Genomic DNA, 14,579 nt, shown 5'->3' with positions numbered 1-14,579 from the left:
TGCTCTGTCACCCAGGCTGGAGTGTAGTGGCACAATCACAGCTCACTGCAACTTTGAACTCCTGGGCTCAAGCAATCAATCCTGCTGCCTCAGCCTCCTGAGTAGCTGAGACCACAGGTCTATGCCAGCACACCTGGGCTAATTTTTAAAATTTGTCGTAGAGACAGAGTTCTCACTATGATGCCCAGGCTGGTCCCAAACTCCTGTACTCAAGCAATCCTCCCACCTTGGCCTTCCAAAGTGCTAGGATTACAGATGTGAACCATGGTGCCCGGCCTGGTGTTGATATTTTAAGGAGACATAAACCAGAATTCTCTTTCTCTTTTATTTTTTTTTCTACCAACACCATTTTCTCCCCATAGGAGAGGAAGAGGGGGAGATTGGGGATAGGATGGGAAGAGCTGAGGATGCTTAGGAGATTTTGACTGGTTCAGAAATGTAATGCATTTGTAGCTTTAAAAAAATTAACGGAATGCTAAGCTGTTTCATTTCCTCATTCCACCCACCACCTGTCTCTAGGCAACCTTGAATTTCCGGCTCCCTGAGCTCCATTTTGCACATGCATCTTTCTCTCCTCTGTTATTACGTGTTTGTTGATCTGACTGATCCTTTTGGACAGGTGTCATAACTAAGCCCTTTCCTATAGAGTTCTCACTTATGCAACACTGCAAGTATAGCCTTTGTTGACTTGTATCGGAGTTGCCATCTATACATGTTAATATATTTGATACAAAATCATGCACCATGATATAATGTGAAATATCTAGTTATTCTGTGCCCTAGATTTCTGGCTCAGAGCTTCTAACATTCTGTAACTTCCTGAATGATAGGAGTGATAGGAGCATCTTTTGTTTTATATACATACATTTTGTTATAATATTTGATTGTAGTCCTTAGATCCTAATACAGAGCTTCTAAGAATGTCTTTTTGTATGTTAACGAAGTGACTGGTGGCTGAAAGCCCCTAGGTAACCAGAGAAACCAACTGCATGCTTAGGGGATTGCAACTTTCAAGAGGGGGCTGAAGATTGAGCTTAATCACGAATGCACAATGATTTAAAACTGACCTTTGCAAAAACCCTAAATGGCAGGGTTCAAGGAGCTTCCAGGTTGGTGAACATATCCAGTTGCTGGGAGGGTGGCATGCTCCAACTCCACAGGGACAGAAGCTCCTACTCTGGAGACCCTTCTGCACCTTGCTCTAGGTACTTCTTCATCTGGCTGCTCATTCGTATCCTTTATAATAAAGAAGTAATTGTAAGTAAAGTGTTTCTCTGAGTTCTGTGAGTCATTTTAGCAAATTATGAAACCTGAGGGCTTTATGAGAACAGGCAACTTGTAGCCAATTTGGACAGCAGTGTGGATAGCCTGGGGACCTACTACTTCTGATTGGGATCTGCAGTGGGGGGCGGTCTGGTAAGAATGTGCCTTTAACCTTTGGGGTCTGACACGAACTCTTGGTAGATAGTGTCAGAATTGAATTGAATCATTGGACATCCAGCTGGTGTCTGCAATGAATTGGAGAATTGCTTGGTATGTGGAACCCCCGCCCCCACCCCCACCCCCACATTTGGTGACAGAAGTGATATGGGTAGAGAAACACTTTTCCTAGATGTACTCTCAGAGATAAGAAAATCTGATTGGAAGGGAAGACTTTCAGGCAAAGAATGAAGATGAAGGAATACTGTCTTGAATGGTTCAGGTCACTTATATGCACATAAATTGATCACTTGTGATTTGCTTGGCAGAATGTAGGGCATCAAACACACCATGATGCATCTCCTACCTTCAGAAAGCTCATAGATGCATTTTCTACTTTCAAAAAGTTCACAGTTCAGTGCTAGAGAGAAGGTGTGAGTTTTTTTGCTTAAGTGATTATCTTGTGATGACAGAAGAAAGACATCCAAATTGCCCAGGGATGGCATCCAGAGAAGGGTTCATGGACTGGTTCCTGTTTCATTTGATACATCTTGAGACTGCTCATTATGTGTTGGGTCCTGGGGTAGGCATGAGAGCAGAGTGGTGAGCAAGATAAGATCTCTGTGCTTGAGGAAACTGGTGGGGAAGTCAAGTCAATGGGTCATTAAGACAAACACACACAACCCCAACCCAGAACAAAGCAGCTTATTTGCCGTGGTTTCTCTGCTGTTCCCCAGCTGACACACTTGCACTGTCCTAGCATTTTTATATAAAGTTTCAGAACATCCTTGTGCAGATGTAGTTTGTTGACTTATAAAAATCAGAGAAGGCCACTTCATGGAAACAGATCAGTACAAGCAAAGGGAGACTGGTATGGACCAGTAAGAATTTTTCAATAGAAAACAGGTCAGTTTTGATACATGAAATCTGGGCATGGAGGGTGGCCTTGAAAAAGGAGGTAGACAGAGACAGGTAAACAGGGAGACTACGGAGGATCTTGTACATTAGGCTGAAGTGAAGAGTCAGGTAAATGTGGTCTGATTTAATGCTAAATTAATTGATCTTTCTTACATGGTTGTTCTTCTGACTCTAGAGTACTTACTGATATGAGAAGGATGTGTGAGCTTCTGGAAAGAAGTTATAGCTTTCATTTGAATTTTAGAGTCCGCAACCAAAAAAAAAAAGAAAGGAATCTAGGAAGCACTTCCCTGATAAAAATAAAATTAAAAAAAACCCGAAAAACAACTGTTGTTTTATATGGTCGGCCTAGAGGCAAGGTGATCAGTCCAAGGTCACATTACCTGAAAAAACAAATCAAGGACAGGAGTTCAATCCTTCTGCCCCTTACCCGGTGCTGCCTCCTCCCCTCCCCAGTCTCTCTACACTTCCTGGGGCTAAAGTGACCTTGAATGGATCTTAGAAGGGAAGCTGTTTCCTATCACTCACAGCGGTTGCAACTTCTTTTTAATTCAGCCATCATTTATTTAGCATTTCCACGTGCTGGGCCTTGTGCTAAGAGGAAATATTCTCTCTCTTTCTCACTCTGTCTTTCTCCCTTTCTCTCCCCCTCTACCCGCTTTGTCCCTCCCTTCCTTCCCTCAAATGTTTATTGAGTTTCAAAGCTAAGCCAGGCACTCTCTGCATTAGGGGCTCAGGAATCAAAATAAATTACTGTTTATTCCTTCAGAGAGCCCATGAAGGAGACAGAGAGAAATTATGATAAAGCAGGGTATGTATGGGCCACAGAAAAGTAACACACAAGGGCCATGAGATCCTTTTAATCTTGCTCTTAAGTATTTGCCAGAGTGGATAGAAGGAATATTCTGAGATATGGTTATTTGCTGCTGATGAAATAGATGTTGTTACTTACATTTAAAACTTCACAGGCTCTGAACCAGTTAGTATGTAGCTGCCTAAAATAAAATTATTTTAGGAGCCTCATACTGACATGGCTCAGACAATTCCTTACTGTCAAACAGATGGAAAAGCCTCCTAATCTCGTTCTCTTCTATTTTACAGGTAAGACAGAAAGCAAAGATGCTTTTTACTTTGCTGGGATGTTTCGCATCACCAACATTGAGTTTCTTCCTGCATACCGACAAAAGGAGTCCAGGGAGTTTCTTTCAGTGGCACGGACTGTGCAGCAAGTGGTGAGGCGATGGGGGAGAGGGGATTAGGGTAGAGTGGGTTTTCGGGGAGGTGGGGGATGAAGCTGGAGGGGACCACAAGGGTCACAGGTGAGCAGGGTTTAGGGAAGTAGAGGGCAGGGTAGACAAAGGAAGGTGTCAGAACAAAACATGAAATTTAGCACATCTTGGCTGTAAGATAGAATTTCTCCCCCTGCCCCCATGCTCCAATGTAAAAAAAGAATGGTTCTCTCAGCTTCAGTTTTTCTCAACCGTAAAATAAAAGAATTGGAATCAGATGACCTTTAAAATACCTTCCAGTTCTGAAGTTAGATGCATACCGATTCATTCCATTATTGTACACATTTATTTCAACCTTGATGCACTGGCAATCTCTTCACTGTAAAAAAATAACTTTCTCATTATAGAACTAATACATATTTATTATAAAAATTAGCAAAATTCTGATGATTATGTTTTAAAAACTAACATCTACTTTAACGTCATCACCAGAGATAAAGCCCCTTTTTATTCTGAAATACACAGACATAGAGAATAGTGCAATATTGGAATATTATATTCAGTTTTATAAACTAACATTTTCTCTTCGCATGCTATTGCATGCTCCTATGCAAGTAAATCTTCCTTAAAAAAATGTAAGTTACAATAGCCTCAAAGTTAGCAAATCCCTATTTATTGGATGTTTAGGCTGTTCCCAATTTTTCCTATAGATAATGTGACAGCAAAACTGCCACATTCTTTGTGAGTATCTCCGATTACTTCCTTAGGTGGTTTCCTAAAAGCATAATTACTTGGTCAAATAGAAAAGTATCTATTCATGGCTCTTGGCACATATTACCAACTAGAATGTTGCTGTCAATTTGTATTTCCACGGTACTGGAGAGGGTGGTCATAGTGATGACTTTGACACAATGACTGGCTGTGTAGAATGAGGAAAGGTGGTGAGAGAGAGGGCACATCAAAGACAATAGTGCTCAGAGCAGCTTTTACTTATTGGAATGCCTGCTATATAGTGGGTACGTCACTAAACCCTTTGCCTCTAATATTTATACAGTCCTGTGTCGCTTGACAATGGAGATACTGTTGTACAAACATCATAGAATGTGTGTACACATACATAGCTGGAATGGCCTACTACACACCCAGGCTAGATGGTATAGCCTACTGCTCCTAAGCCACAAACCTGGACGGCATATTACTGCACTGAAGAGTGTAGGCAATTGTAACACAAATCACTAGATGATAAGAGTTGCTCAGCTCCATCATAATTTTATGGGACTACTGTCATATATGTGGTCTGTCATTGACCAAAATGTCATGTGGCATATGACTGTATGCCAATTATTTCTCAAATTATCCCAAGGCGGTGGCTGTTTCGATTACCACTTTATAGGTGAAAAAGAAAAAGAAAAAATCCTGCCTAAACAGGTTTAGGCAACATGTTCTGTGTTGCACAGTGAATTTAAATTTCACAGCTTATATTGTTTCCACTACACTTCATAATTTCTAAGGGTTAATTTTTTTGTTTTTTAATCTTGGGCAGTTATGTAGGTGGTTTTCAAATTCTGTAGGAAGGGGAATATTAGAGAAAATGACTTGGGAGAAGAGATTGAGTTTGGTTTTAGAAATGCTAGGTGAGGGCCAAGAAGGTAAATCGATTGAAATAGCGCTCTCCTTTGAGATCCAATTATGAAGTTTTTAAAATGGCTGGGGCCCTTCCCTAGAGTTTGTTCTGAAGGGGGCTGGTAGACCTGGCTGTGGGTACCACTCTCCCCCTAGTGGCTAATGTGAGAATGTGTCCTTAAGAATATAGTCGACGCTGGTGCACTGATAGAAAAGACGTTGGGTCAGATACTGTGCTATGAAAACTTGCTTAAATGAGTTTGATTTGTTAACTGTGGAGAAAATTAACCTTTGCAGTGGGGAGAATACAGAAGTTCAGTTTGAGTTTAAAGAGAGCAATGAATGACTGAGGGTCACTGATTTTTCACAGATAGCAGAATGAAAGTAAGTCACTCAAGATTGTTGCAGGAAGAATTTATTTGAATTCAAGAAATAATGTCTGGGTGTGGAGTTAGGAGCCTTTATTTTGAGGCTTGCACTTCTTCTTGCTGGCTGTCAGAGCTTGGGCCTACAACATTTAAGATACTGTAAAAGGAAGTCAAGTATGAAATAGTTCAGATACCTCAACTATTCTTTTTCAGATAAACCTGGTTTATACAACATCTGCCTTCTCCAAATTTTATGAGCAGTCTGTTGTTGCAGATGTCAGGTAATGCATGTCCCTCGTTTTGAGATTTCTGTGTTCATTGTTCTAAAGTCCATTCAAGGCTATGAAAAGGCTGAGATTCCACCGTTACCAAGTAACTTCTTGGAGGTGGTTGGGGATTTATACTGTATTAGCACAGCTAGTGACTCAACTCACTGCCCTGCTTTCTTGCTGTGTTTTTGCTCTTTATCCACCAAATCCCAACCTTCTCCCCATAGCTAGAATCCTGAACCCCTATAGCAGTGCTGCTGTGCAAAATGGCCATAAACTTGTCTATCATATTGGGTGGAGAGTGGAGGCAAAAATAAAGCACAGACCATGATTTCTTAATGTTCACTGAAAAACTGGTCACTAGAGATCTTCTGAGAAAAAAGGGGATTCATGGTCAAATAATTTTTAGAAAAAATTGTGCACCATGTATTATATCCCACCCCCACCCACTCCAAATATATCTGCAGAGATTCACAATCCACAACCCACTTTGACATATTAAAGCACTGAGAAGACTTGGAGTATAGCAACTTGATTAGTTTCCTTAACCTTCCATTTCCCAAGTCATTTACTGCAGAATGCCATGTTATGTCCCTTTCATACAACGTGGCAGTATTTATGCCATTAGGAGCTCAGGCTCTGGGGGCCGACTGGAAACCAAATTGGGCTTAATTACTGGATCTGCTACTAGCTATGTGACTTGGAGTTGTATCTGGCTTCAGTTTTCTCACCTATAAAATTGGAATAATAATAGGACCTTCTCATAAGATTAAATGGGATAAAGCAGATTTAGCACAGTCCCCGGACATGGCAGAGTATCAAACATTATAATGGTTTTAATTTTTTTTTTTTTTTTTTGAGACAGAGTCTTTCTCTGTCGCCCAGGCTGGAGTACAATGGCACGATCTCAGCTCACTGCAACCTCTGCCTCCCGGGTTCAAGCAATTCTCCTGCCTCAGCCTCCCGAGTAGCTGTGATTATAGGCACCTGCCAGTATGCCCAGCTAATTTTTGTAGTTTTAGTAGAGACAGGGTTTCACCGTGTTAGTCAGGCTGGTCTTGAACTCCTGACCTCAGGTGATCTGCCTGCCTCAGCCTCCCAAAGTGCTGGGATTACAGGCGTGAGCCACCACGCCCAGCCATGGTTTTAAATTTTAATGGCAGTGAATACCGATTGATATCCATAGAAATAGCATATTCTCCATGGAGACGCAACTATACAGCAACGGTTTTAGATTAGAATCCAACACTATAGTCTGAATACATATAACATGATGCTGTCCTTTGCCAATTTTCATAACAGAAGTCAATGACTACCTAAAGAAGCGAGCTAGCTTCAGTTGAAGGATGTGCTCACTGGCCTTACCTTGAATCCATCAGCTGGGTATTTCTTCTCTGTAAAGTCCTGTGAGGTCCCTGACGATCTCTCTTTTCTCGTTATAGCAGCAACAACAAAGGCGGCCTCCTTGTCCACTTTTGGATTGTTTTTGTCATGCCACGTGCCAAAGGCCACATCTTCTGTGAAGACTGTGTGGCCGCCATCTTGAAGGACTCCATCCAGACAAGCGTCATAAACCGGACCTCTGTGGGGAGCTTGCAGGGTCTGGCTGTGGACATGGACTCTGTGGTACTAAATGGTGATTGTTGGGTAATTTTCCTTTAGCATTCCTTCCTGCAGGACTCCTGATACTTGCCATGATTATAGTCAACATTGTAATGAAGCATTACAATGTGGGATTACCCCACAATCCCAGCAGCGCAGGATTAACTAAAGACATTGGAGCTATGTCAGTAAAGGAAATTGCTAAATGTTGTATACAGCGATTGAACAGTAGATTCGGGGACAATGTACATATGAAATTGAATGTATTACTGTGTACCTTTACCTACCTTTATTCAGGTTATGCATTGTCAAACTAAGTCCCCAAAGAACAAAACCCTAGGCAAGGAATAATTTTGCTGAGGTTTATCTTGTTACTTTACTTGCCCAGACAGCACTGTCCCTTTACCGTGTAATGTTGTCCAACACTCCAAAACAGCTTGCTTCATAGCCCCAAATGCGAATTTCTTTGTTTGCCTTGATAGTAAAATGGTTTAATGATTGCATAACTCAAAATTTATGCAGTTTTCTGTTTTGATTTAAATTTTATATATAAAATACATATATGAATATGTTATAAATATATTTTGTGTGTATTTAAAAATACATAAGTATATTATATACACACACACATACACTAGGCATATGGTAGGTAGCTGACAAATATTTGTTAAATAAATGAAAAATCTCATAGAAAATTCTGTATCCCATGTACTATTTCATATATGGGACTAATATTATATTTGTTTGGTTGCTTTTTTACCTTTGAAAATATTTGAAACTTGCAACTACAATTTCAAGGATACAAAAATAAAGAGAATACTATAGTGAACTCTCATACACCCTTTACTCAGCTTCGACAACTACCAACTCACGCATGACTATTCTATTTGATCTCTAAATACCTAAACAACTACCTCATCCTCACTGGATTATTTTAAAGTAAATCCCAGATGTGTTTGATTGCTTTTAAAGAAGGACTGAAAATAATTTTTACTAAGCAAAATTCTAACAAAATGAAATGATAGGATTCAGTCTCTTCTCATGTGCTTTTTCAATGCAGCTGGGCTTCGGTCGGATTACTCGTCAACCATAGGATCTGGTAAATTCTTTCATGTGGTTCCCCCTCCCCCCACGTTAATATTGTTTTTGGCTGTAATTTTCATTTTCTAATTGATGGTATTTGTTAGTGCTCTTTTAATTGCAAGTGACAGAAATGCATTCAAACTGCCTTAAGCACAAAAGAAACTTGACTGGCTCATGTAAGCGGGACATACATGGAGTGTGCTGGTGTTAGTTATGGTTGAGTCTAGGATCTAAAATAAAAATATCATCAGAACTCTGCATCTCTGCCTACTTCTATGGAGGCTTCGTTATCAAGTGTGCTCTTCCACTGCGGTTGTAGGACCACCAAGCAGATCCAAACTGATAATTTATCATTTTCTAAAACATGGTGAAAACCACCTCCACGTATTTCCTGAGTGCTCTTGCAGAAGTCCTGGGGCTGACTCTCATTGTCTGGATTGACTGACATGCCTATTTGACTCTGATTGGCCAGCCTGGGTTATGTGCCCACCTCTGAAACTAGGGGTGAGTTTAACCCCAACCAAACTATATAGACAGTGCGGGTAGTTTCTAAAGGCAAAATGCAGGGCTGTTACCAGAAGGCAGGGAAGTGGACCTAGGCTGGCCATATGTCCTTCTCATGACCTCTTTTGCCCTTTACTTTTCTATAAAGATTTCTGTTTTTATAAAAGTCATTCCTGAAAAAAAAGAAAAGAAAGGAAAATGGTGCTGTTTCCACAGACAAAGGCTGCTCTCAGTACTTCTATGCAGAGCATCTGTCTCTCCACTACCCGCTGGAGATTTCTGCAACCTCAGGGAGGCTGATGTGTCACTTCAAGCTGGTGGCCATAGTAGGCTACCTGATTCGTCTCTCAATCAAGTCCATCCAAATCGAAGCCGACAACTGTGTCACTGACTCCCTGACCATTTACGACTCCCTTTTGCCCATCCGGAGCAGCATCTTGTACAGGTACGATGCAGGTACTCTTCTTGGCGGGTAAAAAGATTTTTTACAACCTCTGTTTTACAGTGTCTGTGTTACCCCTGGATTTTTTTTTTAAAACAGTTTTTGTGTGCACACATGAGGTCAGTGACTGACCCATGCCCTATTTAGTACCCCTTATACTTTAGTACCCTCGCCAGAGCCTATCAGACTCAATGTTTGTTTTCCACTTGTAGCAAATACTCTCAAAGTCAGTAGAGCAAGAACTTCAGCCAATATACCTGAAACATAACAGATACTTTGTTTAATTTTACATTTATTGAAATAAAAATGAAGTCTACTATTTCAACAGTGTGAGAATAAATATCCTATGATGATCACATCACATTAGTAAATAATTAAATTTTTTTTCTCGTTACAAAGATAATACATGTTTATTGTAGAAAATTAGGTCAGAGGAAACAGTATCAATTACTTCACAACCTCATTATTCAGAACAAATTTCTGTTATATTTTAGCATAAATCCTTTCATTCATGTATGTGTAATTACACACACATATACATACCCTGGTATTTTTTACTTAATAGTAGATATTTATTTACGGGTGCTTAATATTTGGTAAACTAATAATGATTTAGGCTTTATTAAGAAATTATTACTCACTGTGCTAAAAAGGTACATAAATCATCCTATTATTTTTAACCGTGTCTATGGATGTATGCAACAATGTTTTATGTGTGTATGCAGGTATTTATATTTTGGTGATGAATGTGCATGTTAAAAATTCAAACACTATATAAGAATGTGCAGTGAAAAGTAAGTTTGCCACTGATGCCCATTCTTCCATCATTATCAGCTTCTTTTCATCCTTTCAGACATATTTACTTATCTCATTTAATCCTCATAGTAGAGCATACTATTATTTTTTTTTTTTTTTGAGACAGAGTCTTTCTCTGTCGCCCAGGCTGGAGTACAATGGCACGATCTCAGCTCACTGCAACCTCTGCCTCCCGGGTTCAAGCAATTCTCCTGCCTCAGCCTCCCGAGTAGCTGTGATTATAGGCACCTGCCAGTATGCCCAGCTAATTTTTGTAGTTTTAGTAGAGACAGGGTTTCACCGTGTTAGTCAGGCTGGTCTTGAACTCCTGACCTCAGGTGATCTACTATTAATCCTAATAGTAGAGCATACTATTATTATTACTACTGAGGCAGGAGAATAGGATCTGAAGGCAGGGAACTTACGGCCAATTAGTGCTGACTTCCTAAAGCTGATTCAAGGGGAAACAAGAAGATCTGGGGGCAGGGAACCTAAGGCCAATTGACACAAACTTCCTAAAGCTAAACTAAAAGGAAAAGCCCCATCACTCTACAACCCTACCGCTTCCGCCACGTCTCAGGTGGAAAGAGAAAGCACCCTGGATTGGCTGAGGGTCAAGCCCGGGCCATCCCTTCATCTGCATTCCGCACCAATTCACCTCAGCCTTTAATTAGCCATGGGCCAAACCCTTCATTGAGTTAAGGGGTAGCTGATAGGGACCTCACAAGGAGTACTTAAAACCCAGAATATTTTGTAACTGGGCCCTTGAGCCACTTGCTCTGGCCCACTCCCACCCTGTGGAGTGCTTTAATAAATCCCTGCTTTCCTTTCTCATTTTTGTGTTTCATTCCTTTGTTGCTTTGTGCATTTTGTTCAGTTCTTTGTTTAAAATGCCAAGGACCTGGACAACTCACGTGGCCTTTTTTCTGGTAACACTACCATTGCATAGAAGAGAAACTGGTGCTTACAAAGATTTAAGCCTGGCATCTTTCATCCATTTACGTGATGGAGCTGAATTTTGAATCCGGTTTTCCTTAGAGCAGAGTTCAGGACCTTAGCCATTAGATACACTACTTTTATACCGTATTTCTGCCCAAGGAGCATACAGTGACAGCCATCCCAGAGAATTCTCTGGTGGAGGTTCCTACACAAAAATGTATCTACCTTTTCTGGCTCCATAGTGCTCTGTGGCTACTAATGGATGAGGATCTGGTTGGGAGAGATTCCCAAGAACTGAGTGGATGGATTGAATGGATGGCCCAGGAAATGTGTGGAATCGTTTTGAATGGAGACCTATTTCTCAAATAACGTATTATTCATGTACTTTTGTTTTATTATCTGCTTTCAGAATTTGTGAACCCACAAGAACATTAATGTCATTTGTTTCTACAAATAATCTCATGTTGGTGACATTTAAGTCTCCTCATATACGGAGGCTGTCAGGAATCCGGGCATATTTTGAGGTCATTCCAGAACAAAGTAAGTCTTCCCCAATTATGGAGAAGTCACTTTTAGAAGTATTTGTTATGATAGCCTATTCTTATCTTTCTGGAGGCTGTGTTGTAATACTCATTGTATTAGCCTGGGACTCTGAATAAGGGTCCGCTCAGAAGAGAGAGACCATATTAGTTATTTGGACAGAATGAATTCTGTAAGAACTATTAACTTCATATAAAGGTGTTAATAAGGTTACTCAAAAGGCCAAAAGGACAAGAAGAGAAATGTGTCATGGATGTAACATGTGCAGAAAGTAACTATCATCCCTAGGGCTGGGTGAACAAAGGAAAGAGGTTGAAATTATTACAGTTTAGAGCTTAGAGGAGGGAATATGAGGGATGGAACTCAGGCCCTCTGAGGAGGGATTGCTGTTCAGCTGTTGCTGGTGTCTCTGAGTTCAGAACTATGTTTTTAAAGAGAGTAATAGCATCTTGCAGATCTGCAGCCAAAACATATGATGTGAAAACAAATATAGAATTAGAGAATAAGCATTTTAGCTATACATCTGTAGGGTGGTATTTCTTTCTTCTGAAAAAAAAAAAAAAAAAACCTAAAGTTTAAGAAATATATAAAGCTTGTCGATCAAGGAAGTGTGCATTAGTAATTAAAGAAATGTATGAAGTGTATTTTTCCATAATCTCACAGCTGTGAATCATTGTGTGTCACTGGGTATCTTTTCCAGAGTGTGGAAACACAGTGTTGGTCAAAGACACCACTGGCTTTGAAGGGAAAATTTCAAGCCCATATTACCCGAGCTACTATCCTCCAAAATGCAAGTGTACCTGGAAATTTCAGGTAGCCTAGTTCTACCAGTGTCTTAGAAAAATATTACTGCTCTATTTTTAATAGCATGAATTTCATTAATTTTTTAATTACAAAAGAATATTGCTTAATTTTATAAAATTTCAGTATTATTGAAATATATTATTTAGAATGCAACACTTTTCTGTAATTTCAACCCTCTGCCCACAAATGAACTACTCTTAGCAGACTGGGGCTTTTTTCTCAAATTTATTTTGTTGGTATTGAAAATGCAAAGGCATTGTTAAAGGTTCAAACAATTATTGTATTATGATAGAGCACATTTATCAATTTTTAATTACTTAATCACCAGCATTATAATAGGAATAATAATAAAATAATAAATTGGATTAGGCAATACAGTCAGCCCTCTGTATCTGCAGGTTTGACATTCATGGATTAAACCAATCACAGATCAAAAAATTTTACAAACACAGTAAAATACAACAATAAACAATAATACAAATAAAAATACAATATAACAACTATTTATATAGAATATAATTGTATTAGGTATTATAAGTAATCTAGAGATGATTTAAAGTATAGGAGAGGATGTGTATAGATTACACGCAAATACTACACAATTTTATATAAGATACTTCAGTATCTGAGAATTTTGGTATCTGTAGGGCTCCTGGAACCAATCCTCCACAGATACTAAGGGACAACTCTATTATATTTCAGCTGTATAAGCAAACCAGAGTACAAATGTATATGAAATATCTATTTATCTATCATCTATCTATCTATCTATCTATCTATCTATCTATCTATCTATCTCTATTATCTATCTATCTATCTCTCCCTCTGTTGCTAGATAGGGCATTTATGCTTTTTTAAAAAAAACTTAGTAAACTGTTTTTTCTTTCTCCACCTATAATATCACATGGAGACAGGGCACAGTGTCACCTTTGTTCATTCAGGATATACATCTAGACTCATTATTGTGTGGCATAGCAATTAGATGAATTAGATGTAAGTGGCAAGCAGTATGTTGTTTGTGTTTATTCAACATATTATTGAATGACTACTATGGGCCAGGCACTCAGGCACGATTCCAGACACTGGGGGATCCATGAAATCAGACACACACACAGAGCAGCAGCCCTGCTCTCATGGAGCTTACCTTCCAGTAGGGGAAGGCAAGTAATAAACAAACAAGTTAAATACGCGTAATATGTCTCGTAATGATAAAATGCTATGGAGAAAAATAAAGCAGGGAAGGGGGCTCTATAGCTTGAGTTGGGGGTGGGAGGTGTGAAGCATAACAAGTTAGGTGTTTGTTATCTTAAATAGGATGGTCAGGGAAAGTCTTGCTGACAAGGGGACATTTGCAGATAAACCTGAAAGATGATGGAACTAACTTTGTGAATACCAGGATAAGAATGTTGCAGGCAAAGAGAACAGCTGAGCCAGGGACTCTGAGGCAGGAGGGTGCTTGATGCATATATGTTTTTTTGTGCATAGTCATAATAGTTAAATAGTTAAAATAATTTCATTACCCAAACCTGTAAGTTGGTGTCAATACCCTGATGGCATGTATCCTTAAATTTAAAAAAAAATCATTATTACAATTATTTCCAAAGTAATTAAGAGATAAAGGTGCTGGACCCTTGCTCACTGCCACATTCTCAAGGCTTCAGGGCAGCAGAAATGCAGGGCCTCAGATAGGCAGCGAGTCTGAGGAGGAGAGGAAAAGAGGAGATGAAGGAAAGGGTTAGGGAAGGAAGAGGGAAAGGAAACAAATCTCCATTTCTTCAGTCTCTCCACAAAGCAGATTTACCTTCTTGAGCTTGTGTGATAGCAGAAAAAGTGCCATTCTCAAAAGCTCTGTCAAATATTTGAAATTCCTTTGAGATAAAATAAAGGTTGACTTCTTAATAATCCATAGCCTTAAAATGAACATTTTAAAACTTTGTTGGGACTTTTAGTCAGGGTGTGAATAAGAATATTGGATCATTTACTGTTTTGCTAGGGGTTGGAGGTGAGAAATGCTGAAGAAAAAGAAAAAAGTCTTTATAAGGAA

At 39.5% G+C, this 14,579-nt stretch overlaps 1 protein-coding gene across 2 annotated transcripts in view; it reads left to right on the top strand.

Moving 5' to 3' along the window:
* The first annotated feature begins 1,131 nt into the window (after positions 1-1,131).
* TMPRSS7 (transmembrane serine protease 7) overlaps positions 1,132-14,579 on the top strand; it is a 41,617-nt gene continuing 28,169 nt past the window's right edge. Inside the window, exons 1-7 of one of the 2 annotated variants that reach the window (XM_003261802.1) lie at positions 1,132-1,266; positions 3,444-3,569; positions 5,771-5,838; positions 7,272-7,462; positions 9,232-9,460; positions 11,601-11,731; positions 12,432-12,544. In XM_003261802.1, coding sequence (XP_003261850.1) covers positions 1,144-1,266; positions 3,444-3,569; positions 5,771-5,838; positions 7,272-7,462; positions 9,232-9,460; positions 11,601-11,731; positions 12,432-12,544 — 981 coding nt within the window. In that variant the 5' untranslated portion in view covers positions 1,132-1,143. Of the gene's footprint in view, positions 1,267-3,438; positions 3,570-5,770; positions 5,839-7,271; positions 7,463-9,231; positions 9,461-11,600; positions 11,732-12,431; positions 12,545-14,579 lie in introns of both variants that reach the window. The other variant, XM_012500999.2, reaches the window with a different exon arrangement.

The sequence above is a fragment of the Nomascus leucogenys genome, chromosome 21, assembly GCF_006542625.1.
Source record: "Nomascus leucogenys isolate Asia chromosome 21, Asia_NLE_v1, whole genome shotgun sequence".
Taxonomy (NCBI): domain Eukaryota; kingdom Metazoa; phylum Chordata; class Mammalia; order Primates; family Hylobatidae; genus Nomascus; species Nomascus leucogenys.
The sequence above is the reverse complement of the archived record's forward strand: the minus strand, read 5'-3'. Positions and strand labels throughout refer to the sequence as shown.